Raw genomic sequence first — 27470 nt, forward strand, 5'->3', positions numbered from 1 at the left:
AAAAGTAAAAGATATCAATACAAATTTAACAAAATTTGTCTTTTAATTTCTTCAGAAACTATATAAGTTTTGTTTTTTATTTATTTAAATATACAATTTTTTATATCTAATTCGTTGATTTCACGATAGGATCTTTTTCAAAAAATAAAATTGTTATCTGAAGATTTTACTTACACCGGAAGTAAAATAAATCAACAAACCATGGCCTCGTACGCTTCTTCCAGGGACGAAAACAATTCAGATTTTGAAGAGGTTGACAGCTTTGACTGCGATGATATGGAAGCACAAGCAACTGATGAAGGTAAATATTCAATCTGCTCAATATTTTATTATTCTTTGTGTGGATGCAAAAGATGTTTAGTGGCAGGACTCCGACACTCGACCCTGATGAGAAAGGTACTTTTTTTTAAGCATTGTGGCTGTGTGTGTACAAATGTACCAATGAGTTTTATACAAAAGTGACGTAAATTTACCAGTGTGATTCAAATTACAGAGAGATTATAGTGTCAAGTTGACACTTCTAAAGACTAAAGACTGTGTGCTGTTATAGTTTATGCTGTTGTTGTGCCGATATGGTACAAATAAGTAAAGTGTATGTGTAATAAACAGAATACCTTTAATATCTGTAGATCGCTGTAATCTGATGAATATATAAGTCAGCAGACAGCAATAATATAATAATACATGTGTTCAATCTAGTAAGCGGAAGTAGAAGGGAAGTCTCCCTGTGACGTCACTCAGCTGCAGAGGGTAGCATGCAGTAGAATGTGGACTGGTTCTTCCTACACACACTAGCGGCACCACATCCGCCCCATTCTTGTAGAACCAGGCACATTCTCAAACTATAAAAGAAACTCAAATGCAAGATAAAATAAGGGTAATACAAAACATTAATAAAACTATACATATATATATACACTTATGCAGTTATCAACACATCCTTGGTGATAACAAATATTTACATTACTAATTCAATAAACAATGTTAAGTTTCACGAGCTAACGGGGCCTAGGGCCCCAGCTAGCTGAATCTTGTCGCAGCTTTGGGATGCCATAGAATTTTAGGGCATTGTCATTTGTCGTCCAGTTTAGGATAGAAAGTGGGACGTTGCGTCTCTCACTAACAGCTACCGCCACTTCCCGTAAGTTCCATGGATGGTTGACAGCACAGCACGACCATGGCGTCAGAAATGGGGAGTCTGTCTCAAGGACCAGCTGGTGTGGCAAGATTCTGGATATGGCATCTGTGTTGCAAGCATTGCTTGCATCTTTAATAAACTTGCCAGTGATGCCAAATACTACGCGAGGCAGGCTTTGCCACTGCCTCAACTCCTCCACATTCCCAGCAAAACAATGGCGATGGTAACATAGGTCAGGGAAATTTTCAGTTATCAATTTCAGCACACGGGCTGCTGCTTCTCCAGTGCCCTCATCACGGCAGTGTAATATGACAGGCAGTTTCATCCGTTGTGCCATCTCCAGCATCTGCATGAATGCCTGCTCCTGGCATTCCCTCATCCGCTGCCTGCACTGTTGTGGAGTTCTGCACCTCTTGCAGTCACAGCGTGTTGTGAAATCTAGGCCAATCTCACCAACAGCAACACATTTGTGATTACCAAGCAGGAACTCTAGTTCTTCCAGCTGCTTTTGGGTGACCCCCTTTGCTGCAACATGTGGATGAATCCCAAATGAAACATATACAGCTTGGGCAGGTCCTACCTGTAGAGCCCAATCATTCCAATGGTCAGGGAACACATAATTGGCAATCCCATAGTAAAATGAGTTGTTGTGTTCCTTTGGAGATATTGCTGACTTCATATGCAGGAAAGTCCTAAAATGAAGTCGTTTCAGAACCAAATCCAAGTGAAAATGGCTATCCACAAAAACGAACGGCTCTGGCAGTGGTGGCACAATGTCCAATATGGGGCTGCCCTCGTATGTGAGAATCTCCACAGGTGACATCAGAGACTGCTGTTGCGCTGAGCCCACTCGTCGTAGTAAGCTTGCCATGATCTCCCAATTTGTAAGGCTAATGACGTGATTTGGAGGGTTGGCGGTGATATGTACCAGACAGTCAGGACTATAGTTCTGTGCATAGTACACCAAGAGTTGCTGTTCCTGATCATTGAAACCGCTATTAACACCTTCATACAACTGTCTGTCAATGACGTACTGCAGTAGATCTTCGAGATTGGCACAACCGAACCAAGATTTTATACGATGGAGGCAGCCGGTCACCAGTTGACACCATAGGTGAAGATGTTCCTCATCAAAGAAACATCCAAGTCTGTGCTCTTCTGTGTGCCGTAGCGCTAAGGAGGACGCCTGTACCTCTTGTCGACTACACTCCCAACAGGCAGTGGACCCAGACCAAAACCATGGCAGGTGTGTCTTCATCATGTGACGACGTGTCTTTTCCCTGGACATTATTCCACAGACAGGGCACTTCCGTAGTCTATTTTTGGAAGGCACTACTACTCTTCCTTCTGATTGGCTTTCATTTGTCTCACCTGATTCTCCCTCCTGACAAGGCTGACTAGAAAAACTCATCTGTGACATACCTGTCATGCTACTGTGTGCTTCAACAGGGCCTAGGGCCCCAGGAGAAGTACCAGCACCTGCATCACTGTCATCAGGACCCACTTCATCAATTACCATCAAGTCCGCCACATCAAGATCTGTACAGTCGGACCGGGTATCATGCCACTCACTGTGCGGACTAAGCGATAAAACATCTTGGTCTGAACGAGACCCTTCTTCCATTCTGGAACAAGAAGAAATGAAAACATATCATGAGTATTAAAAACATACATATATTTTAGAAATAATGTTATCAGCACTAATTGAAATATACAAGAGATATATACATATATACAGTCGTGAAGCTCCCACACAATACCTATTTTGTTTGGTACCGTGTTGGGCATCTGATTGGTCTACCGTATCTGGATGTTTGCACTGAGGACAGAGAGGCCGAGGGCCTCGTCTCGCCATCTGTGCCACTGACTCCAGTATCAACATTGTCCTCATTGGCATCGTTACCCAGACTTGAATTTTCCCCAAGGTCTAAATCGGGTCCCTGTTCCAGTTCTGATGTGATTGGGATATGGGCAAAGGAAGGGTCACCTAAAGACTGAAGTGCTGTATCATTGTCAAGCAATTGGGTATCCGATTCAAACATGCTTTGGACATTAAAGTCCACACCATAGGGAATGGTATCGTCAAGATTATCCCAGCTCTCATCGAAATCGCCTTCTTCCCTGAACATTGCATGTCTTAGTCTCTTGATCCAGGTGGGAATATCCCTATCATTGCAACGCTTCAGTTTGTCATGATGTACCGTAGAATCTCGTTTACGTCCCCTGATAGTATACAATGGAGGTCTGCTTGATATGACCAGAAAAGGTCCACACCATGGCGATTTCAGCTTTCGACTCTGTCCGACTTTAGTGGTGGAGTCTGCCTTATAGACTAAATCACCGGGGTTGTATTTATGTTCGACTACTCTGAGGTCATAATCCCTCTTTTGCCGCAGCTGCGAAGCACGGAGATTATGTCTTGCAAATTCATGTGTTTTCTGCATCCGACTTACTAACTTTTGTACATAGGTGCTAGGAGTCATCTTGTTCTGGCCATATTGAGGTATTCCGAGGAGAAGTTGAATTGGTTGAATGGTCTCTCTCCCTAACATCATCTGATTCGGGGTAAATCCAGTTTGTCTATTGACCATCGAGTGCATTGCCATCGCCAGAAAGGGCAAATCTCTATCCCAGTGTCGACATTTTTTCTCGATAAAACACCTTATCATTGCTAAAACAATTGTGTTGTACCTTTCCACTTGCCCATTCGATGAAGGGTGATACGGGGTTGTCCTCGTTTTTGCAATTTCCAATGCCTCGCATAACGTCTTAAACAGATCACTGTCGAAATTCCGTCCTTGGTCTGTGTGGACCTCTAATGGACACCCAAACGTGACAATAAAATGTACAATAAACTTCTCAGCGACCATCTGGGCTGTTTGCGCAGGTAAAGACGCCATTTCGACCCATTTAGTAAACTGGTCCACCATCATTAGAACATAGTTGTTACCGCTCTTACTGGTGTTAAATGGTCCAAGTATGTCAATATGGACTCTCTCCATCGGATAGCCAGCATGGAACTGTCCCAGCGGAGCTCTTGGGTTAACATGAGCCTTTTTATTCTGGTTACACATGGCACAAGTACTAACATAGTCCTCACAATCCTTTCGCATATTGTACCACAAGAATGACTGTTTTAATTTTTCAAGTGTTTTTTTCTGACCCAAGTGTCCCGAAACTTTAGTGTCATGACAGTTTCGCAGCACCTCTTCTTTCAATGCTGTTGGCACAACTAAACAAAGTCCTTGGCGCTCTGGACAACCTATAAATTGGTAGTAGAGTACATCGTTAAACATAAGGAAACAAGGTCTACATAACCATAGAGATCTGGTAGCCTTTCCTCGCAAACGGAGTTCAGCTTGTGTAGGATCAGCATCTTGTTGCATCCAAGTCAATATTGGAGCTAAATCGGGATCTTCTTGCTGAAATATCTTTAACTGTTCCGGGGGGTACTCAGGTGCCCAATTACTACACGGATTTCCATCAGCATACGGTAAAGTGTCGTCTAGACTTGATGATGGGTGCGCTTCGCAATCCACTGCCAGAGCCGGGGGCTCTTGGTCAGGGGATTTGTCCTTTTCATTTTCAGGGACAACAGAAACAGTACGTACTGCTGCCATAAGAGACTTTGTTGCCAGTGGAATCACATCATCTACATCGTTACCAAACCTGCTCCATTGGTCATGAGCTCGCATGCAATATCGGCAGCCGTGGCATGGCAGTGTTGTAGGATCAAGTCCTGCCTGATAGCAATCACATTCAGTAACATCGTCTCGGATGCGGCTTAGGCCATCAGCGTTTAGATGTTTCTTTCCTGGTCGATGTATTATCTCCATATCAAAAGATGACAGCTCTTCTAGCCATCGTGCAAGCTGCCCTTCAATGTGCTTGAACCGCATCAACCATACTAAACTATTGTGATCCGTGCGGAGAATGAAGCGCCTACCAAGCAAATAATGGCGGAAATGCCGACAAAATTTTACCACAGCTAATAACTCTTTCCTGGTGGTGCAGTAACGACGCTGAGGCTTCATCAGAACATGGCTGGCATAACATATAACCCGTTCTTTACCATCTTGTATTTGCGATAACACCGCGCCTATAGTTGTATCGGACGCATCGGTGTCTAATATGAACTGGTCATTGGGATTAGGATACGTCAAGCAAGGTGCACTTATTAACGCCGTTTTTGACTGTTGGAACGCCTTTTCGTGACACTGTTGCCATTCAGCTTCTCCTGTCTGGTGAGCAAGGTCGTATAGACATGCAGTCATTTCTGCATAGTTGTGCAGGTGATCCCGGTGGTAATTGACAAACCCTAGGTATGACATGAGTTCTTTCTTTGACTTGGGAGTTGGCCACTTTTTCACTGCTTCTATCTTAGATGGAGAAACGGAGATGCCATTAGCACTCACCAGTTTTCCTAAAAACTCAACTTCAGGCTGAAACAGTTGACACTTCTTTGGTTTCAGCTTCAGGGTATACTGTCTAAATCTTTCAAATGCAGCCCTCAAATTAACGAGACCATCCTCGAAGTTGCGACCGAGAACCACGACATCATCAAGATAAACTAACACCTGTGTCCAAGTAAGTCCTCTCAAAACGAGTTGCATGGCCCGCTGAAATGTTGCTGGGGCGTTACAAAGGCCCATTCCCATTCTGGTGTGCTCGAACAACCCATATCTTGTAATGAACGCCGTTTTCTTTCGGTCTTCTGGCTCAAGCTCAATCTGATAATAGCCACTGGCAAGATCCAATGTACAGAACGTGGTGGTGCCTTGGAGTGAGTCCAAGCAATCCTCAATAATAGGAATAGGGAAGCAATCTTTTATTGTTCTGTCATTTAAAGCTCTGTAGTCAATGCACCAGCGCACGGTTCCATCTTTCTTTCTTACCAGCACTGGAGCTGAGGCCCATTCAGAAGATGATGGCTCAATGACACCTGCTTGTAACATCTTGTCAAGGTGCTGCTGTTCGAGATCTTGGAATCCAAGAGGTGTTCTTCGCATCCGGTGTTTAACTGGAGCGTGGTCTTTGGTATCTATTTTATGCCGGACAGCTGTAAGGCATCCGAGATCTAGGTCGTGCTGTGCAAATACATCCTGGTATTCGATTAATAACTTCTTGAGTTTTAACTTATCATCTTGACTAATTACATGCTTTGTAGAACGTTCATACAGATCTGTTAAATGGGATGGCAACGTAAACAATTCTTCTTGGCTTAAACCTGGTGCCGTGGGCACCTGGGTTTGTGTTTCTACGATGCCACGACGGACATCTGGAGTTCGATTTTCACTTTCTTCCGAAGTCTCCTCCATTATACTGTCAATCTCTTCTAAATGACCTATCGGTGTTCCCTTTTTAATACGTATGTAACGATTCCCATCATTCAAAATAGTTACAGGGCAAGATTTGCCTTTTCCGACAACATGCGAAACTAAAACTCCACTGGCAAGAGAGCATGGTTCCAAAATAAACTCTTGTTCGGATCCTCTGTGTGTATCTATGCTGAAGATCATCGTTGAATTTGGCGGGACTGTAATTGTACGTTTAATGCAGACTTGTTGAGAAGCACTATCATCAGATCCAGTAACGAATGAGGCAGGTATAACTCTGTTGTTAACTGTAAGTGATGGAGTGCTGAGGTTGATGACTGCACCAAGCGTATCCAGAATATCTAGACCTAGAATGACATCATCTGTAAGTGGTGCCCTACACACGTCCCACCTTATTTCTAATCCATCTATATTCAGGAGTGTGTTCCTAATAATCTTGCCAATGACCAGTTGCTCGCCCAAACCACGTAGCGTCACTGTTTCGGAACATTCTATATTCTCCGGTATTAATTTCTCGTTGACGAGTGTAATCATAGCTGCTGTATCAACAATCATACTTGCATTTTGTTGAAATACTGTTCCCCGTACTGCCAAACTTTTTCCAATTGTACGTCTTATAACAATATCAGACGAAGCCGTGGGCCTCGGTTCTGATTTGTCGGGTGGTATTTTCCCTTGGCCATGTGATTTTAGAGTCGAGTGTTGGCCTACCGGCTCGACCCGTTGGCATTTAAAGACTCAGTTGTTGGAGTAGAGTTTGGATAAGCTCTGTCGCCAGGTGAAGGGGACCGTTGTTTAAAGTAGCCTTGATTTCTAGAATTTGGTCGTGGTGATGGCGAACGTTGACGTTGAGGACTAAATGACCTCTGTTGGGGACTATATGACCTTTGTTGAGGACTATATGAACTTTGATTAGGAGGTGGTGTAGGTGATCGATACGCATTGTACGTAGGTGGTGTATATCTTTCGGGAGACCTACCACGTGTATGTTGATCAGAAGAAAGCATCACCTCTGTCAATTTGGTCACAAGTTGAGTCAAGTTCCTTACTTCCTTTTCCAATGGACTATTAACAGTACTAGCACTTTCTGTGTCCTGTGATTTACCAGCGCTATCAGCAAATGAGACCTGTCTGTGGGCAAAATTTGGACTTCTAGATCCATAAATAGCCTTCTGATTCGCTATGGACGTTTTCATGATTTTCAACGCCTTATTGATGGACTCTGGGTTCCTTTCAATCACGTGACGGGCAGCCTCTTTGTCCTTGCAACCTCTGAGGAATGCCTCTGTGCCAATTTGATCAATGACAGAATTGTCACATTTATCATACCCATCCATTGCAACAAAATGGACCCGTTCAGCAAACTCCTCCAGTGTTTCACTGTCTTGCTGCCTCACATACTGCAACTGGCGTCTTGCTGATACAGGTTCGTCCTTTTTGCTGAAACGCTGTTTCAGTGCTTTCCTTAAAGTCTTATAGTCATCATCGATGTTGACCTTTCTTGCATATTCTAAAGCCACATCAGCTAGACAGTCCAATAGTCGGCAAACTTTCTTCCTATTTTCCCATTGTCTCCTTCCTGCTGTTCTTTCAAACTGATAGATAAAGGCTTCCCACGTAAGAAAACCTCTTCCTGTGAAAACTTGCATTTTAGGAAGCTGGGGACTTCTACTCCTGTCTCTCGCCCCAGAGTTTTCCTGCCACCTAGAGCACTCCCTATCAAGAGAGGAGTCTGACGAAGAGCTGTGGCTTCTTTCCTTTTTCTTTTTAGTGCGTGATCTTGAAGACCTGCTAGTGTCAATTTGCATTGGTGACGGGCCTGTGGATGCTACTGTTGTCATCACAGGGGTCATAAACGCAGGCGGAGGCTGTTGTATCATTGATCCTATATGAGGGTACAGAGCTGGTCTACTCTGTACTAAGGACGCTGCATATGATTCGCTACTTGTAGCTGGTGCAACGTGTAAAGGTGTACTAACATTGATACCCTGTGATACATATGGTGTACCAACATAGGACGGTGCAAAAGTAGCCGTTGCTGGAGTTGTGTTATGTTGGGGTTTGTATTCAGTGGATACTCCCTCTATGCCTTTGAATGGATGCTGTGTTACCATACCTGAGTTTGTCCCGTGCAGAGCCGAGGGCCCTGGCACGCTTCCCTTGTCACTCAGTAGTGGCAACGAACCTTGCATATGATAGATCTCCTGGTCACTACCAACACTTTCTGGCATGCCTTTGCCCTGAATCTGTTGAAACAACAATGTATTGTGCAGAGCCGGGGGCCCTAACACATTACCTTTGTCACTCGATACTGGAGTTGTACCTGCCTTAGATTCAGGCTGTGTAGTCTCGTCAATTGACATAATTGGCGAGAGACTAAATGCTGGAGGCTTATTTTGCAGTAATGGAGTACTGGCAATATATGGACTAGCTTCAGATTTCTGTTTAACAGGAGTATCCATAGAAGGGAGCTTGACTTCCTTATTTCTCTTGTTAATCAAATCGCTAACACTTGATGCCATCTGCTGAAATGAACCTGGGTGTTCAAATGCACTCTTGAATTGCACGGTACTTGCCTCATCATTAGCAGCAGCCATTTTGTCTAGCCGCCTTCCCAAGGCATTAAACTTATCCGATGTTAACTCTTCTAAACGTTTTCCGTTAGCATCAATCTTCTTGTCAATTCTCTGGTCTGACCGTTGCACTTGTTGGGATATTGCCACGATGTTTTCTGTACTGATTTTTGTTGCTTCTTTTTGTTCAGATTGAATATTTAACAAACCATGGAAAATCTGTTCAATGCGATCCTCACTTTGTTTCACTCTGCTTTCAGTCTCAACAGCTCTTATTGCATTTGCTTTTCTATCCGCCTGAAACTCTTGGTATAGCTGTTCCAATGACATTTTGGTATTTTCAGCTGGTTCTGTCAAAGTAGTATCAGCTATATTTTCTTTTGTGAATATGTCATCTTGTATCAACTCCTCTGTTTCAATGTTTTCCTTCAGTTCATTCTCATCCCCAATTCCTGCCATGTTGTCTTTATTTCAAATTACAATATTCTTAAATATTTCAAATTACAATATTATGCAACTCAAAACAATATTATAATTTGCACTGAGTAATTACTCAAGGCAAATAAATCTCAAAATCACAACTTTTATGTGTGACTCAAGACATAAACAATGCAGCTTTTTTATAAAAGCTACTACTTTTACAATTTCAAAAATGCAGGCAACAAAATAGGATAGAACTGGAACAGAGACTCAGTTGACACACTGTACTTTATTATACGGTGTATAATATGTTACTCATAAAATATTTATGAGTATATACCCTCTTTAATATAAAATATCAGTCTAAATTCAGTATAAAAATAATGTACGAAACTAAGTTACTGAAATCGAGACTGTTTCCGGTTTGCGTCTGCGCAATGGAGTATTGCAGACAAATGACTTCCGTGAAGAAGGACCTAATGGCGATAACCGGAAGTTCCTAACCTTATCTGATGAAAAATATCAAATATGAAGATTTCATACGTGATAAACTGTAAAAATTTGATGCAATTTAATCTACTATCAATCTGTAGTAAATTTATGGTAATGCTTACGTAATAAATTTACAAAAAATGAAGCATCAAAAGTTTTCAAATCTGTAAAGGCGCCCTCGTGGAGTCCGCCTCACTTGCAGAAAATAATTCGTTCTTTGTCGTACGACGCCAATGTTGTGCCGATATGGTACAAATAAGTAAAGTGTATGTGTAATAAACAGAATACCTTTAATATCTGTAGATCGCTGTAATCTGATGAATATATAAGTCAGCAGACAGCAATAATATAATAATACATGTGTTCAATCTAGTAAGCGGAAGTAGAAGGGAAGTCTCCCTGTGACGTCACTCAGCTGCAGAGGGTAGCATGCAGTAGAATGTGGACTGGTTCTTCCTACACACACTAGCGGCACCACACTGTGACTTTTATCTCGCTATTGCATTGCATTTGGGAGGTCCTAAACCATCCGAACTCAGCGGCAATATCTGTGTTCTGTTTGGTTTTGGTTCTTGATTTTAGACGTTTCGGCCATAAATTTCGCGGTAAAGGCAAGAATATCCCAAGGATATATTTTGCTCCGGATAAAAAAAATAACAAAAACTACTGTGACATTTTTTCCTTCGGATCAAATTTCACCAGGATATAATTTTGCTTTACACCAACACCTGGTATAGTTACTCAAATGTTGCCAGCTGCCATTACACAGGTACGACAGTGGTTAAGCACAAAAACCATTTAGATAAAAATCACAAGATGAATGATTTGTTTTCATCCTTATCTGTGATTTAAAAAACAACTTTTATACTGATTTCTTAGTTGTTGTTTTTTATTTATATACATCAAAAACTACCTGAGGGTTACATTAAATATATGTTTATACAATGTAAATATAAAAATAACTAAAAGAATGACACTGAAATTAACAAATATAGGCCTAGGTCATCTTTCAGCGTTCAACTTTTTTAAATGAAAACCAATCAAAACATTATTAGAATACTATTATTTGAAAACTTTAACAGCAATTCTGCAATTAAGCTCAATATTTTTCCAACTGGTTATATATATTGTTTGTACAGATTTATAACGATGTATCTTAAATTTAATTAATTTTTGAAGATATAAATTATAATTTTTGATAAAAAAAAACAATCATTAAATAAAAATTTTAAAAAATATTCTCCCCATACGGCATACCTTAACTCGGACATTTTTGTCAGAAGGAAAGAAATGAGTAAAAATATAATTAGGTCGTGAATTGACAATGTACATGTACATGTAGGTGTTGATGAGACCAGGTCCTAAACATGCTAAATTGACCAGGTTCCGATTTTGACTTGTACTGGATAATTTGTTTTTTATAGAACGATCACGTCTATCAATTGACCTGAGCTTTGCAGGTTACACCAGGGAATTTAATAGCTCAAATATCAGTTTATTATTCAAACCCCATTGGGATCAGTCAAACCATCAAATTACTTGTTATCACCTTCTAGAACCTTGCATGAAGAGTCTTCCAAAACAGGGGCCTATTAAATGGGTCATCTTGGACAAGAAATTCAATTATTTGCTCTCAATTGAATCATTTACAGCTTTAATTTCCAAACATAATTTAAACACTCTTCATTCCAGGTTATGTACAAATGTAAAAATGAAAACATGAAATTGAAATTTGAGTTTATTTTCAGCAAATATTTCACAATTATGAATTCGAAATTTTGAATATATTTGAAGGAAACTTGTATGTATTAAAAAGAAAACGCTCAATATTAAAATTCAACTGAAAACTTTGTATGCATAAATTTTATGACCTTTTCTTCCTCAATGCATATATCTGTCACATTTCCAGAGGTTGACAGGTACATAATTAGTCATATAATAAAGTTGGTTTGCCTTCAGATATTAGTTCTCTCTCGAAATAACATTAAAAGGCAGATTCAGACTGTTACCTTATACTTACATTCTAGCATCAATTGGCATTATGTGGGTCTCAAAATGTAAGAAAAAAAAAGCCAGTATCAATTTTGATATGACCTTTTTAAGGGCATTTGAAGCCTTCCATGTAAAGAAAAGTAGGTGAAATGGGACAACATATTTTACCCTAGATATCATCATGATCTTAGGAAAAAAACAAAGAAGTCAGAACATGTGTAATCCTAGGTACAATACAGTCTTACAGAGTATGTGTGTTTAAAATTCAAACTTTCAGATACAGACCAAATAAAGACAAATCTATCCTTGTTTTAATAAATGCATCACCCCCTTGAGATGCAAAATCTGATACTACAACTACAAGTGACACATTAATAACCTATTGATAAAAAAATAACTTAAAAACCAATACATTTTTAAGAAGAAGCTGCCAATTGGGTAGAAACTAATTTCTTTAGACATATATATGATAGGGAAAATTTTTAAAGGTAGTTATTGCAAGTGAAGTCTCAAATTTTTGCAATACTGAAACCTGGGGAGATGTGTTTATCATAACAGCACTAGAAATGCCTGCATCTGCTTGCTGGTAAATTAATAGATTATGATTCTGTTCCAATCGTGAAATACATTATTTTCGCCAAACATAGCCAATACCCTACCCTGTGTGTGTTGTACTACATGTATACAGTGAATTTGGATATAGAAAGATAGCAGCTATTAAGTTTGGATGTCATGAAATCAAGTCTAAAAGTGCTTTAAGAATTTTGAGCAATCCAATATATTTTGCTTTTAAAAAATGAAAATATTGACATTTAAATTGTGAAAAAAAAGGAATAAGGATGCATATATATTTGTTTTAGGACTTTGCATTTATGCACTACATTTGTATGTATTGTAAACTGGGTTATATCTGAGATAGAAAGTTTTCAAAATTATATTTTTTTTGTTGTTTAACCAGTCTTTGAAACTTCTTACATTAAAAGTTCAATTATTGGTGACAAATCTTCAAAATCATGTAATTATCAACCTATACATAAGGTAAAGTAAATCTAATTTTCATCTTTTATATCGTCTTTTTTTCAAAATTAGATGTGCAGAACCTTATGTTTATCATGTTTTTTATATACATGTATACTGGAATTAATTAAATAGTGAAAACAGGAAGTTTTAAATTTCATGAGTCAATAGCACTTTTCTTGTATAACCTGAGCTTCATCAGGAATGCTTAAGGGTTACATTGTATATGATAGAAAAAGGTATAATTTAAAAATACATGTGTGTATTAAATGGCTAAATGTGTAAATCAGTTTGAGAAATCTCTTAGGAGAGGGGAAAATATGTGTTGTCCAGTTACATCTTATCAAAATATGATAGGGTAGGAAGGAAGGGAATAATGTAATTTTTGTTTTATGTTGTGTTTTTTACATTGAATATATTGGAGTAACATTGTGACTTAATTTAACATTGCTTAATGAAAAATGAGAACAAAAAATCTTTAGGCTTTTTTTTTAAGACTAAAACGTTGTGTTTGTATCAATAGGGTAACTGGAACCACACATTCATATTTATTTGGCCTGACAAAGCTAATTTTAGAGATACTCATCATTTTATAATTTGAGTTATCTCCCTTATACTGCAGGGAATTTCCCAGTCTTGTAATGAGTGACTTCACAGGTACTTTACATTTTAACATGTCAGCAATTTATTATATTTCTTTGACAGATGGGTTTAATAACTTTAAGTTTTAAATTGAATATTTTAAGGATGATATTTATCCTTTTTATCTTTATTTGTTTATTTAAATGAGGAAATATAAAGCTTGTTGTTTCACGTACGTTTCATATTTTAAAAGAGCCTTGAACTTAAAAAAAAGAGTATCAATTATCCATCAAAATCAGCTAAAAATTTAAATGTGCAACATTCAGGGAATTTAATAGAAAGGAAGAGATATGGTACATTAATTCATGAAATTTGTTTTACTATTTAATTGTACTATATATATATTCATATATTTGTTTTTATGACAAATCTGCATTCCGTCTATAAATAACTTATTTAAAGGAATCATCCAGAATGAAACAAATGTACATATAAATGTTTCAATTATGTATTGAGATGCATACTGATAAAATAACTTTATGACTATTTAAATAAACATTACTCATAAAGGTATTATAGTATTATTAGTTAAATTATACAAGTTGGATTATTACTTTGAAGTTTTGTTTCCTCTTGTCATTGAAAAAAAAATTGAATTTAGTAATTAAACAACTATTTTTATACCTTTAACTTTTTGAAGTGGTCAATATATTGATTGGAGTACATCAGTGTGTCTTACTTTTGTATGAATTTTGTGAAACATTTCCAGAATCTTGCAAAGAAGTTCAACCGTTGTACATTGGACCTACTTTCAATTTAATTGCTTTATAAATCTGAAGTTTATCTGTTTTTGTGTGGGGGGGGGGGTAATAAAGGTCACACCTTTGAACACATTTTGTCCTTCTAAATGATTAATCAGAATTTTAATGAAACTCTTAGAATCTTTTCCATGATTGACCCTATTTATCCTAAAATTCTTTAATTATTTTGAAGAAAAAATGGAGCACCTATTTTATGATTTTAATTCAAAATGTTTCATAATAAAGAAATCATATACTTTGTCATTGTTTTATCTTGGGGGTGAGGGCTGTTTCATCTTGTATCCGTATTTAACTCCTAACCCCCTTATTGCAATTTATTCATTTATTATCAGGTATATTTTGGGGGTTGTCTTTAGCCAATCATGGACTTTGTTATATCTTAGATAATATTATATACTAGTATGCACTATTGTCTTCCTTAACCCAGTAAAACAACATCAGAATCTTCAAATGTCATGGGATAATTAAAACAAATGCCATGATTCCTGAAATAATGTAGGTGTCAGTATTCACCTCAGAAACTTTCAAAACCTTTGAATAGACTTATTAAGAAGGGATATAATTACGATACTGTTGTCAAGTCATTAAAGATTGCATATTTTGGCGTTAATATAGAGTCACTGATAAGGTCTTTGCGTCGGATCTAAACACATTTATTCTAAAAACAATTGTTGGCGTGACACGGGTTATGTTCTTCTCATATATGTTATGATGGTATGATACTAAACCCCTGACGGGAAGGATTGTGCCTGATGTTCATATGATGAAATCATAATCTTTCAGTCAGTTTAATTGAAGTCTGGAGCTGGCATGTCAGTTAACTGCTAGTTGTCTGTTGTTATTTATGTATTATTGTCATTTTGTTTATTTTCTTTGGTTACCTCTTCTGACATCAGACTTGGACTTCTCTTGAACTGAATTTTAATGTGCGTATTGTTATGCGTTTACTTTTCTACATTGGTTAGAGGTATCGGGGGAGGGTTGAGATCTCACAAACATGTTTAACCCCGACGCATTTTTACGCCTGTCCCAAGTCAGGAGCCTCTGGCCTTTGTTAGTCTTGTATTATTTTAATTTTAGTTTCTTGTGTACAATTTGGAAATTAGTATGGCATTCATTATCACTGAACTAGTATATATTTGTTTAGGGGCCAGCTGAAAGACGCCTCCGGGTGCGGGAATTTCTCGCTACATTGAAGACCTGTTGGTGACCTTCTGCTGTTGTTTTTTTATTTGGTCGGGTTGTTGTCTCTTTGACACATTCACCATTTCCATTCTCAATTTTATTCATTGAAGAAAATGATAGGTTTAAATCTGGTAATTGAAATCATATTCACTCTAAAATTTACTACCTATAGCTATATATACTAGTAGTGAATAATTTATCTAACTTTTCCTAACATTTGATATTATACATGCAGAGTGCATACATAGTTAGTTAGATTGGCTATGTTTCTTTTTATGGAATTAAGTACTTTGTTTCTGAAATAAGATCATATATACAAGGTCAGATTCGATAATTGGAAATATTCAATTTAATTTTATTTAATTTTGTTCACTTTCATTCACTTTCAGATACCGAAGATGCCAGTGAAACAGACCAGGCCAAACAAGAAACAGAATATACAGAAATTAAAGAACAGTATGTTGTTTTTTGTCCTCCGGGATAGGACCAGTAAAGTAATCACCCCTCTTGTCAGGACATTAATTAACAGTAATGCAACCGTTATCTGTTAATTAAGGTTCATAAAATGTGCAAAGATTGGAAATACAGGGTTTTCTACTTACTAAAACATGCATCTCAGTAACAGGAATTTTAGCATTATGATTGTTTACCTTATTTGGCTATAAATTCAAAATTGAATAAAAAACTTAAATCCGTTATAAGGCTTTGCTCATTGTAAAAGTCTGTACGTCGACAATATTTTTTTTGTTCCTGAATTCTTAAAGACAGACCAGTTTGACTTAGTCATAGGTATAGATAGACAGATAGATATTTTTATTTTAAAGTACTACTTGGTACATATACATGAAATACAATATATTACAATTTTAAACATTAGCAGTCAATTAACATGTATATTTATACCAACCAGCCTTGAGAGGCTTATGATGCACTGTCATTTATGCAAGAAAAATTATATGAATAAATTTCAAATCCATTAAACATGTTAATCCTTATTATATCAGAGGCTAATTATTAATTCTTAGTAGGTACATATATTCATATACGTATATATATTCATTTACTGGTGCAAACAAATTTTTATGGTGGAATTTGGAATAAATCTGTTCAACTGGATATAGGAAGATGTGGTGTGAGTGCCAATGAGACAACTCTCCATCCAAATAACAATTTAAAAAGTAAACCATTATAGGTTAAAGTATGGCCTTCAACACGGAGCCTTGGCTCACACCGAACAACAAGCTATAAAGGGCCCCAAAATTACTAGTGTAAAACCATTCAAACGGGAAAACCAACGGTCTAATCTATATAAACAAAACGAGAAACGAGAAACACATATATATTACATAAACAAACGACAACTACTGTACATCAGATTCCTGACTTAGGACAGGTGCAAACATTTGCAGCGGGATTAAACGTTTTAATGGATCCAAACCTTCTCCCTTTTTCTGAAACAATAGCATAACATCACAACATAGAAAAATATACGATAAAATATCAATTGGCAGACTTAACTCAATCAAAAAACGTATGATTACACAATGAAATAAATTTGATTTTAGTCCAAATAATTGTGACGTCTTGAAAGGCCATTATATTATTTTTTTTGACGCCTTACTATCTTTTAATATGTTGATGTGCCTTTTCAAGTGCAACTTCTCCTAAACTGCTAGATTTTGATGAACATTGCATAGTATATATGCAGGAAGGAATATTATCTTGATCCTACATTTCATCTATAATGATAAAGGGGAGACAACTTACAATGTACCTACTTTGTTAAAACTTAAATAAAATAGCAAATTGATTAATTTGAAACTGTCCACCACATTTTATGCCCCACCTACGATAGAAGAGGGGCATTATGTTTTCTGGTCTGTGCCTCTGTTCGTTTGTCCGTCTGTGCGTCCATTCCTTTCAGGTTAAATTTTTGGTCAAGGTAGTTGAAGTCCAATCAACTTGAAACTTAGTACACATGTTCCCAATGATATGATCTTTCTAATTTTAATGCCAAATTATAGTTTTGACCCCAATTTCATGCTCCACTGAACATAGAAAATGATAGTGCGAAGTTCAGGTTAAAGTGATGAAGTTAAAGTTACATCAACTTGAAATTTAGTACACATGTTCCCTATGATATAATCTTTCTAATTATAATTCCAAATTAAAGTTTTGACCCCAATTTCACGGTCCAATGAACATAGAAAATGATAGCGCTAGTGGGGCATCCGTGTACTATGGACACATTCTTGTTTTATGATGATATGAATGTCTGTTGACTGTTGGCTTTTAGTTCCACACTGAGAGATTTATTCTTATCACAAGAAATAGATTTTTGATGAAATCAAGTTGTGTCACATTAAAATGAGTTTTATTCTATGTTGTAGAATGTACCAAGATAAGTTAGCACATTTAAAGAAACAGCTGCAACAACTACAAGATGGAACCTTGCCAGAATATATCAAGAAAAGACGGAAAATTGAGCAACAATATAAAGAAAGAATAAGAATCAATGAAATTTGGAGAGATTTTGAGGTAAGATTTAAACAAAAATATGATATGTAAAATGTTTGGTGTAAAATTAGGAGTATTGTGTATCTTAGAATGGTTAAATGAGAGCAGATGTAAATTTATATGTCAGTATGTATAAGGGGATTACAGTTTAAAGTGGTACCTCACACTACAGGGAGATAACTCTGTAAAAATCACCTAAGTGTTCTTTTGTTAAGGAAATATAAACTTCTTTGTTTGTCAAACTGCTATATACCCAATGAAATATTTCTTTCAAAGTCTATATTTTTTTTTTAAATTTTATGCATTTGACCAAGTGTCAAAAGTTAATATTTTGTCAAATTTTTATCAAAATTTCTTGTTTAGTATGAAGAAAATATGTTGTGTCTGTAAAGAACACTTGAGGTTTTTAGAATGTTATTTAATTTACTTGATTGTCTTGATTTTTTATTTCAGTTAGAAGTAGTTGAAAGAGAATATATAAAGGAGAAAAAAGCTACAGCTAAAGATTTTGAGGTAGATTATTTTAAAACTTTTTTACAAACTGTAAATACCAAGAAATACACTCAAAATACACTGGTATAGGCCAATTAAGAATAAATGAAGACATAGGGTATAATTTAATTAGACAGTAACCTACTGGCAAAAAATTACCAAGAAAAATTGAGACAGAAAATACAATAATAACTGCATCTAGTTTTTCAAATATGTGGCCTTTGGAAAATCAATTTATGAAATCTGCATTTGACAATTTATCAAAACATTTATTATGTTATAAATAACAATTTTGGGGTCTGTTGAAAGAGCAGTTAATTTTAAATCAACAGTCTTATCAATTTATCTTTTATATAGAAGTTGAGTGACCTAGTTTATGATTTGATTGTGAATACTCTATTTTAAGTCTGCATTCATTTCAATTTTCCATGTCCAAGTAAATCATTTCATGGTATGTGAAAGACACCCGTATCAATTTTTGTTTTTCTACATTTCAGGAAAAGAAGATTGACTTGAAAGAAAGTTTGATACTTGAATATGAAGACAAATCAAAGCTGATAGAAAGTGAAAGACACTCATTGGATCTCACAGGAAGTAGTATGTTTAAAATCTACAGTGAAAACTGGATTTACTGAAGATTATCTTTACATAAAACTGTTTAAATCTACAGTGAAAACTTTGTTTTACTGAAGATTATTTTTACTTAAAACTGTTAAAATCTACAGTGAAAACTTTGTTTTACTGAAGATTGATTGATTGTTGGTTGTTTTACTGCAGATTATGTTTACATAAAACTGTCAAAATCTACAGTGAAAACTTTGTTTTACTGAAGATTATGTTTGCATAAAACTGTTAAAATCTACAGTGAAAACTCAGTTATACTGAAGATTATGTTTGCATAAAACTGTTCAAATCTACAGTGAAAACTCAGTTATACTGAAGATTATGTTTGCATAAAACTGTTAAAATCTACAGTGAAAACTCAGTTAACTGAAGATTATGTTTGCATAAAACTGTTAAAATCTACAGTGAAAACTCAGTTATACTGAAGATTATGTTTGCATAAAACTGTTAAAATCTACAGTGAAAACTCAGTTATACTGAAGATTATGTTTGCATATGACTGTTAAAATCTATAGTGAAAACTCAGTTATACTGAAGATTATGTTTGCATAAAACTGTTAAAATCTACAGTGAAAACTCAGTTATACTGAAGATTATGTTTGCATAAAACTGTTAAAATCTACAGTGAAAACTCAGTTATACTGAAGATTATGTTTGCATATGACTGTTAAAATCTATAGTGAAAACTCAGTTATACTGAAGGTTATGTTTGCATAAAACTGTTAAAATCTACAGTGAAAACTTTGTTTTACTGAAGATTATGTTTGCATAAAACTGTTAAAATCTACAGTGAAAACTCAGTTTTATTGAAGATTATAAAACATTAAACTGTTAATACATGTTAAATTACTTAAAAGTTTTCACTGTTTGTTCTGATCAAAGAGCTTTGATATATATTCAGGCTTTGGTCAAAGCAGGCTCCTTTGTACTGTGTAGTGTGAACTTTTTTTTAACTTGTGCATCTTAATTTTCTTTGGTCAAAAATACAATGCTTTATAAAAGATTTTTGCATCTACTGTTGAAGAACATGATATTTTCATACATTTTCAACAGATTTATACTCAATTTGTAAGCAACTTACAGTTTTATGCTGAGCTTTTTAAAAATAAGTCTTTACAAAATTTATTAGATTTATACCTTCAGAATGACATTTCATACATGTTATAATAAGCATAAATAATTGTATATTCAATACACATAAAAAATGAAAGCTTTTTGAAAGGAAAAGGGGGAGGGCTGTTAATTAAGTAAAGCAAGCTTTAGAGGTGCTACACAAGTTGCTGTCTCTTGCCATCAGGCAAGTGGTTTGAGAATTTTATTTCAAGTCCTGTTGTTTAATTGAATATTTTTTTTCCATTTCAGATTTTATGTTATCTGATACTTTAGAAACCAAAGCACCATCAACCCGTAGACTGAGGAGACGACCTAATGACCCCATGCCACTACCTGAGAAAAGACGGAAAGCCTCACCAGATATCCTTTTAGTTCTAAAATCATGTGCTAGAAATCTGATTCTTATATATTTGAAATACTGTAATTGGGAATTGCTATATATATACACAATCCTTTATATTTCAAAACATTAATTCATACCTGCCAACTTTTAAAGTGCCCATGGGGGTTTTAGTGTGCGACAACAATTTCAAAGGTTACAATACTTTGCGACGACTATTTTGCTCGTGCTGTTTTGTGGTCTAGAAAAATTGTCATATTTGTGAGATGAGCTTACATGCCTTTTTCTTAAGTTTATTTGCATGATTCTAGTTATAATATATCAGTAGAAAAGATGAACATGTGGCTGCAAGACCAGGAATTAATTTCATGTGTAAGGATATGAAATAATTGTTGACTTTTCCAATTTAAAATTATGCACAAAGAAGGACCTTTGTCAGGTTGGGAACAACACCTAGGGGTAACCCCTCAATGTAATGACATAAAAAAACACTTTTTAAGTAAAAATGAGCACAAATATATTCAAATTATTAATGAAACTTTTCCCAAAGAACTATACATCTTATGATCCATCTGGTATTATATGGTCAACACATGTCCAAGAATTTTGATATGTTCTTGGCCTTATATCTTCTATATTTTTCAAAATAATTGTACCCTTCATTTAGAAAGTTGTTCTAAATATAATGTCAGAATTTCCCATTTTTAAGTTAAAAAATTGTACATTTTATGATTTTTCGATTTTATGTTTTACAAGAGTAAAATGACCCCTTGACTAAGGGAAGTCCCTCATTTAAGAGATTCCTGATGTGGTTTTTTTTTGTTTTGTCCATGTGAAAAATAAAGAACAATACATTGTACTTAAAGTCATAAGAATCGAGTGACCGGTGAAAAATTATGTTCTTCCAATTCTTGAACCAATGCATACACACATCATAAACTTAGTCTTCTTTGCACTAATTTATCATTTTTTTCGTGTAAATTTCGTATGATCGTCAATTTTTTTTTCAATCGGTCAGTGTTGTTGTGAAAATAGGGCAGGTAATTAAAGTTCGTGTTTTGAAGCCGAAGTTTAACGATGGTCACCTGTTCGTCAACAATCGACAAAAAATAAACAAAAAAAGCATGGAAAGAGAGCACGTGTTTAACATGTGTATTCAGATAATAGTTTATTTTAAGGACTTCCATGCGTATTGTGATCACCGGCGTTTTACGAGATGGGTTACACTGAGGTCAATTTGCATACGGAAAATATGTCGGGGGAATTGGTTGTTGGAAGCAAGCAATTAAAATAAAGTAAACTTCTTCTAAATATGAATAAATTAAAGAATTTTCTTCAGAAAAAAGTATATGTACATAAGTTTTATAATGAAAACTATCCATTGAGTTATAAAAAACATATGCATTATTTTTTTTGATTTGAGGTTTCTTATGACTTTAAAATAATTTGGTAATTTAATTGAATACATAAATTTATAACATTTGTTACAGCAAGTGTAATATCAATAAATTAGTGAATAAACTACTATTTATTATCTTCATGGTAGTACTGCATCATTGAAGTTTGTCAATCAGTCATGCTTTTATTTTTATTCTGTGTAAGAACCTCCTTGCAGGTGAAACACATTTGCCATGTTCACGATTTTAACAAACAGAGGAATACAACACAAGTTCAAAATCTAGGATGTTAGATTATTCTTGAGAGAAAACATTTTTGATTGGCTTACTAATTTGATCATGAGAAACACAGAATTTGATTGGCTGAACACAATTGTATTTCATTGTACACAGTTCAAAATCGGGAACAGTCATATTTTTTCGTGTAGATTTTCACAAAATCATGTTATAGAAGGTTTTTCATGATCAAGAGCATGCAATCGTGACAAAGGGTCAAAATCGTGTAGTACACGCCTAATTCGTGAAAGTTGGCAGGTATGTTAATTTTATAAATGGTGATATTTCATAAAGTTACAATTAAGGGTCTAATGAGCTGCTTTTAAAGTCGAAAAGGTTTCAATAATTCATTTGGTACAAGCATCATAATGTATCTATCTCATAAAATGATGGGAATATTGAAATTACTGTGGTACCACCATTAGACCATACTTCAATTCAGTAATCTGTGTGATTTTTTTCTTAACTGATCTAACTGCAGATAGACTTTTATTTGGATGATGCTGATATCATAGACGATTTACGAATTATCAATAAAGTCAGTGGTAAACCGTTTACCAAGAAAATTACATCATCCCCACCAAGTCCTATAGAAAATAATTCAGAACTGAAAATTGAAGATGGAAGGTTGTTCTATGACAAAAGATGGTAAGAAAATTAAAAAAAAATATGAATTCTAGAGAATAGCAGCTTTGTTGTGACAGAATATTGAAAATGCCAGGGTGAAACTAGAAAAGAGAGAAAAAAAAATTGTATTGTTTTTGATGGTTTCATTTGTAGAGGTGGGATTTAAGTAGATCTACATTGTATTGATGTGTATAGAATTATTTCAAGATTATAGAATAAAGCAAACAAATTAAGCTTTCAAGATAAGGCCCTCTCAATCCAACCAATCAACCAATTAGTCTTTTCATATGGTATATCAGACAATGACCCATTAAAATTTGAAAGGAAGAACTTTTTTTCGTCTTATCTTCATCTTTTTTTTTCTTGTATATTTTATACCTGCTTTATTTGAGATAAAAAAGAACATTTTAAGTAAAACAGGCACACCATTCTTAATTACAAGTCAATGTCTTATTATATGTTCTTTAATACGAAACAGAAACCTAATATTTTATAGTTTACATGCAATATTTAGGAAAGTTTTGCATGTATGCCCTTGTCTTTAACATGTTTAACCTGATTTGAAAACAAGTATTTGATAAAGCTATCAAGATCAAATTAAACATGGAAATTAGTTTACTGTGGATTCATTGTTATTTGTTGGATACCAATTTTCGTGGGTTTAGAGGATACAGGTAAACTACAAATTTAAATCTTTAACGAATATTAAATTGTATATATACATTGTATGTAGGCTCCAATGCAGACATGAAATCTAATATCCTTGAAAAATGCCAGATTTTCTCAGTCCACGAAAATTGGTACCCACAAAAATAAATGAATCCACAGTACTTACATTTTGAATAATGTACATGTACTAATGATCCAGTTATGAAGTGTTTGTATTTTTTTTCTTTTTTAGGTTTCACAGAAATCAACCTGTTTTTATTGAAGGGAAAGACATTGGTAAACTTAATGGTGTGATCACCGCTATAGGGACACAGGAGGTAGGTGTACAATAGTTCATTTTGGAATTCAAACATTGAATCATAGTTCAGAATTTTGCAAAGGGTCAATTAACTATTTGAAAAGACCTTGTTTCTGCAAGCAAATGGCATGAGTTCAGGGTATTGTAGAACAATCATTATGACTTTTTAATAAAAATTAAGAATGGAAATGTGGAATGTGGCAAAGCGACAACAACCCGACCATAGAGCAGACAACAGGGAAGTCCACCAATGGGTCTTCAATGTAATAAGAAACTCAAGCACCAGTAGGTGTCCTTCAGCAGGCCCCTAAACAAATATGCATACTAGTTCAGTAATAATGGATGTCATACTAAACTCCGAATTATACACAAGAAACTAAAATTAGAAATCATACCAGACTAACAAAGACCAGAGGCTCCTGACTTGTGACAGGCGCAAAATTGCAGCGGGTTAAACATGTTTTTTATGTTCATCACAAATTTATGGGAAATGGAGATTTCCCATTTCATTTATTGACTTCTATTGGTACTAAAAGAAGGGATAATGCCAATGCTGCTGACACTGAATAAACAAAGGAAGGGACGTATTACATAAATGAACAAATCAAAATTGGTCTCATAGAACTATTTTGTGGACATAGATATTCTCTTTCAAGGTTTGGTAGACTGTTTTTGTGAAACAAGATTTAGTATGAACTAATGTTAATTTTTACTAAAATTTGAACAAATAACATATAATTTTTAGCAATTTGCTTCATGAATGACTATTTGTAATAGCTGCAATTCATTTTATTTTCCTTTCTATAAAGAATTGATGTTTACAAAATTAAATAGACCTCTTACTTATGAATTGTTGCGTTTTTCTGATTTTAACATTGATATTTAGGTGACTGAATCATTTTTTATAACAAAAAAATGTCTTCTTATTTTCAGATTTATGTACGGAAGTTATCAGACAGTTCAAAGATAAAGATATATCTATCACAACTACAGAAAGGACGATACATTTTACGGAGAAGACAAACATGACCTAGTTTTATATAGAACTGTAGAATCTCATTGTAATCATAATCATTTCATACTAAATTCATATCAATTATTTCACTCTTTTGTTTTTCCATCAGCAGCGATAGATGGATGTATACTTAAATTTCACTAAAGTGTACTTAAAATTTGAGAATGGAAATGGGGAATGTGTCAAAGAGACAACAACCCGACCAAAGAAAAAAACAACAGCAGAAGGTCACCAACAGGTCTTCAATGTAGCTAAAAATTCTCGCACCCAGAGGCATCCTTCAACTGGCCCCTAAACAAATATATACTAGTTCAGTGATAATGAACGCCATACTAATTTCCAAATTGTGCATTTATCATAAAATTGCTTAAGCAATGAACAAAAGTTTAAGTTTAAAAAGAAGTTAAAGATACCAAAGTGACATTCGAGTCCAAAACAGTCTAACACGTTGTCATGGCAAAAAAAGAAAAGAATGTCATGAAACTTATAATCAATACTCATTGCAAGAATACACTGATCAAGTTTGAATTTTGGTGGCGTCTCTTTAACTGTTCTAATTTTTATCTACTGAAAATTCAGAAATTATTGCGAGGTTTTTATTATTGCCAATAATGCGACTGAGTTGTATTAAAACGCAATAATTAAAACTCGCATTTTGTAATATTTTAATTGAATTAAGCATGACTTTTCTCAAAATCGTAATAATTAAAATCGCATTCAAGTGTAAAATGACAAAAAAAATTGCTTAAAAACATGTATATAGAAAACTAAATTTTAAGCAACCCAATCTGTGTTAAAAATTGTGATATCAGTTGGTCTCTAAAAGTAATCTGATTCAGCCTGACTAGTGCACCAGCAAATAAAAGTAGTAGATACTTTATATCTATGTAAGATGCCTGTCTCACACAGATCATAAAATAAATCCACCAATAAAAACTAGCCGCTACAGAATAGCCCAAAAGTGGTGCTTATAAGTGGCGTTAAAACATAAAATTTTAAAAAAAATACAAAAATCAATGATTATTGAATGTTACCGCCATAAAAAAGGACAAAATAAGATTTAGAAGGAAATGGGGAATGTGTCAAAGAGTCAACCACCCGACCATAGAACAACAGCCAAAGGCCAGCAATTGGATTGATACATCTTTCCTTAATTTAAGAATACCATGGAGATATCATACTCAATAATGATTTAGGTACCTGTATTTTACTTGATTTGTACTTGAAATTTAAGTGCTACAGATTTTTTGTTGCATGGTTACATTTTCAGCATTTTGGATGTTTGTCTTTTTCAAATCTCATAAAGTTATGAGGTTCAAACATGGCATCCTGTGATCATTGTTGGTATCATTTTTGCACCAATATTTTAAGTACAAATCTAGGAACTGGAAAATACAAGTACCTAAATATTACAATAATTTCTAAAGTAAAGTGTCGCTCATATCAAATTAGTTGTTAACCCAAACAAGTGCAAAGTTGACGGGCATTAAGAATACAAAATTCCAAAAAGTTGTGCTAAAAAAACCAGCTAAGGTAGCCTAATCCTGGGACAAGAAAATCCTTATTTTTTCGAAAAAAATCAAAGTTTTGTAAACAGGAAATTTATAAAAATGACCTCATAATTGATATTCATGTCAACGCCGAAGTGCTGACTACTTGGCTGGTGATACCCTCGGAGACAAAACGTGCACCAGCAGTGGCATCGACCCAGTGGTGTAAATAGTTATCAAAAATACCAGGATTATAATTTAGTGCCCTAGACGCCCGTTTCGTTTACATAACACTCATCAGTGACGCTCATATCAAAATAGTTATAAAGCCAAACAAGTACAAAGTTGGAGAGCATTGGGGATCCAAAATTCAAAAAATTGGTGCAAAATACGGCTAACTTACAGGTGATCTATTCCTGGGACAAGAAAATCCTTAGTTTTTCCGAAAAAAATCCAAGTTTTTTAAACAGGAAACTTATAAAAATGACCGCATAATTGACATTCATGTCAACACTGGAGGGCTGACTACTTGGCTGGTGATACCCATGGGGACGAAACGTGCACCAGCAGTGGCAACGACCCAGTGGTGTAAATAGTTATCAAAAATACCAGGACTATAATTTTGTATGCCAGACGCGCATTTCGTCTACATAAGACTCATCATTGACTCTCATATCAAAATAGTTATAAAGCCAAACAAGTTCAAAGTTGAAGAGCATTGAGGATCCAAAATTCCAAAAAGTTGTGCAAAATACGGCTCTGGTAATCTATTCCTTTGACAAGAAAATCCTTATTTGTTCCGAAAAATTTCAAGTTTTGTTAACAGCAAACTTATAAAAATGACCGCATAATTGACATCCATGTCAATACTGAAGTGCTGACTAATGGGCTGGTGATAGGAGACGAAACGTCAACCAGCAGTGGCAACAACCCAGTGGTGTAAGTAGTTATCAAAGGTTCCAGGATTATAATTTAGTACGCCAGACGCACGTTTCGGCTACATAAGACTCATCAGTGACGCTCATATCAAAATAGTTATCAAGCCAAACAAGAACA

General features: G+C 35.3%; 2 protein-coding genes across 4 annotated transcripts; one reads left to right on the top strand and one right to left on the bottom strand.

Moving 5' to 3' along the window:
- Positions 1-144: 144 nt before the first annotated feature.
- Positions 145-25008, top strand: LOC134701947 (sin3 histone deacetylase corepressor complex component SDS3-like). 3 transcript variants are annotated; one of them, XM_063563051.1, is made up of 9 exons: positions 145-301; positions 15946-16012; positions 17947-18094; positions 18527-18586; positions 19063-19162; positions 20552-20662; positions 22792-22963; positions 23844-23928; positions 24843-25008. In XM_063563051.1, exons 1-9 carry the CDS (start codon positions 202-204, stop codon positions 24936-24938), a joined length of 939 nt encoding a protein of 312 aa, XP_063419121.1. In that variant the 5' UTR covers positions 145-201; the 3' UTR covers positions 24939-25008. The 3 variants fall into 3 exon arrangements, with proteins under 3 accessions (XP_063419121.1, XP_063419122.1, XP_063419123.1); XM_063563052.1 differs by having other exon boundaries at positions 19063-19153; positions 20549-20662; XM_063563053.1 differs by lacking the exon at positions 145-301 and adding an exon at positions 13600-13625.
- On the bottom strand, positions 572-10429 carry LOC134701950 (uncharacterized). The gene is made up of 2 exons (XM_063563066.1): positions 10248-10429; positions 572-2763 (listed from the first exon to the last, which is right to left on the bottom strand). The coding sequence occupies exon 2, from the start codon at positions 2760-2762 to the stop codon at positions 999-1001; it is 1764 nt and encodes a 587-aa protein (XP_063419136.1). The 5' UTR covers position 2763; positions 10248-10429; the 3' UTR covers positions 572-998.
- Positions 25009-27470: the final 2462 nt, after the last annotated feature.

Source organism: Mytilus trossulus, unplaced genomic scaffold (assembly GCF_036588685.1).
Source record: "Mytilus trossulus isolate FHL-02 unplaced genomic scaffold, PNRI_Mtr1.1.1.hap1 h1tg000373l__unscaffolded, whole genome shotgun sequence".
Lineage (NCBI taxonomy): Eukaryota > Metazoa > Mollusca > Bivalvia > Mytilida > Mytilidae > Mytilus > Mytilus trossulus.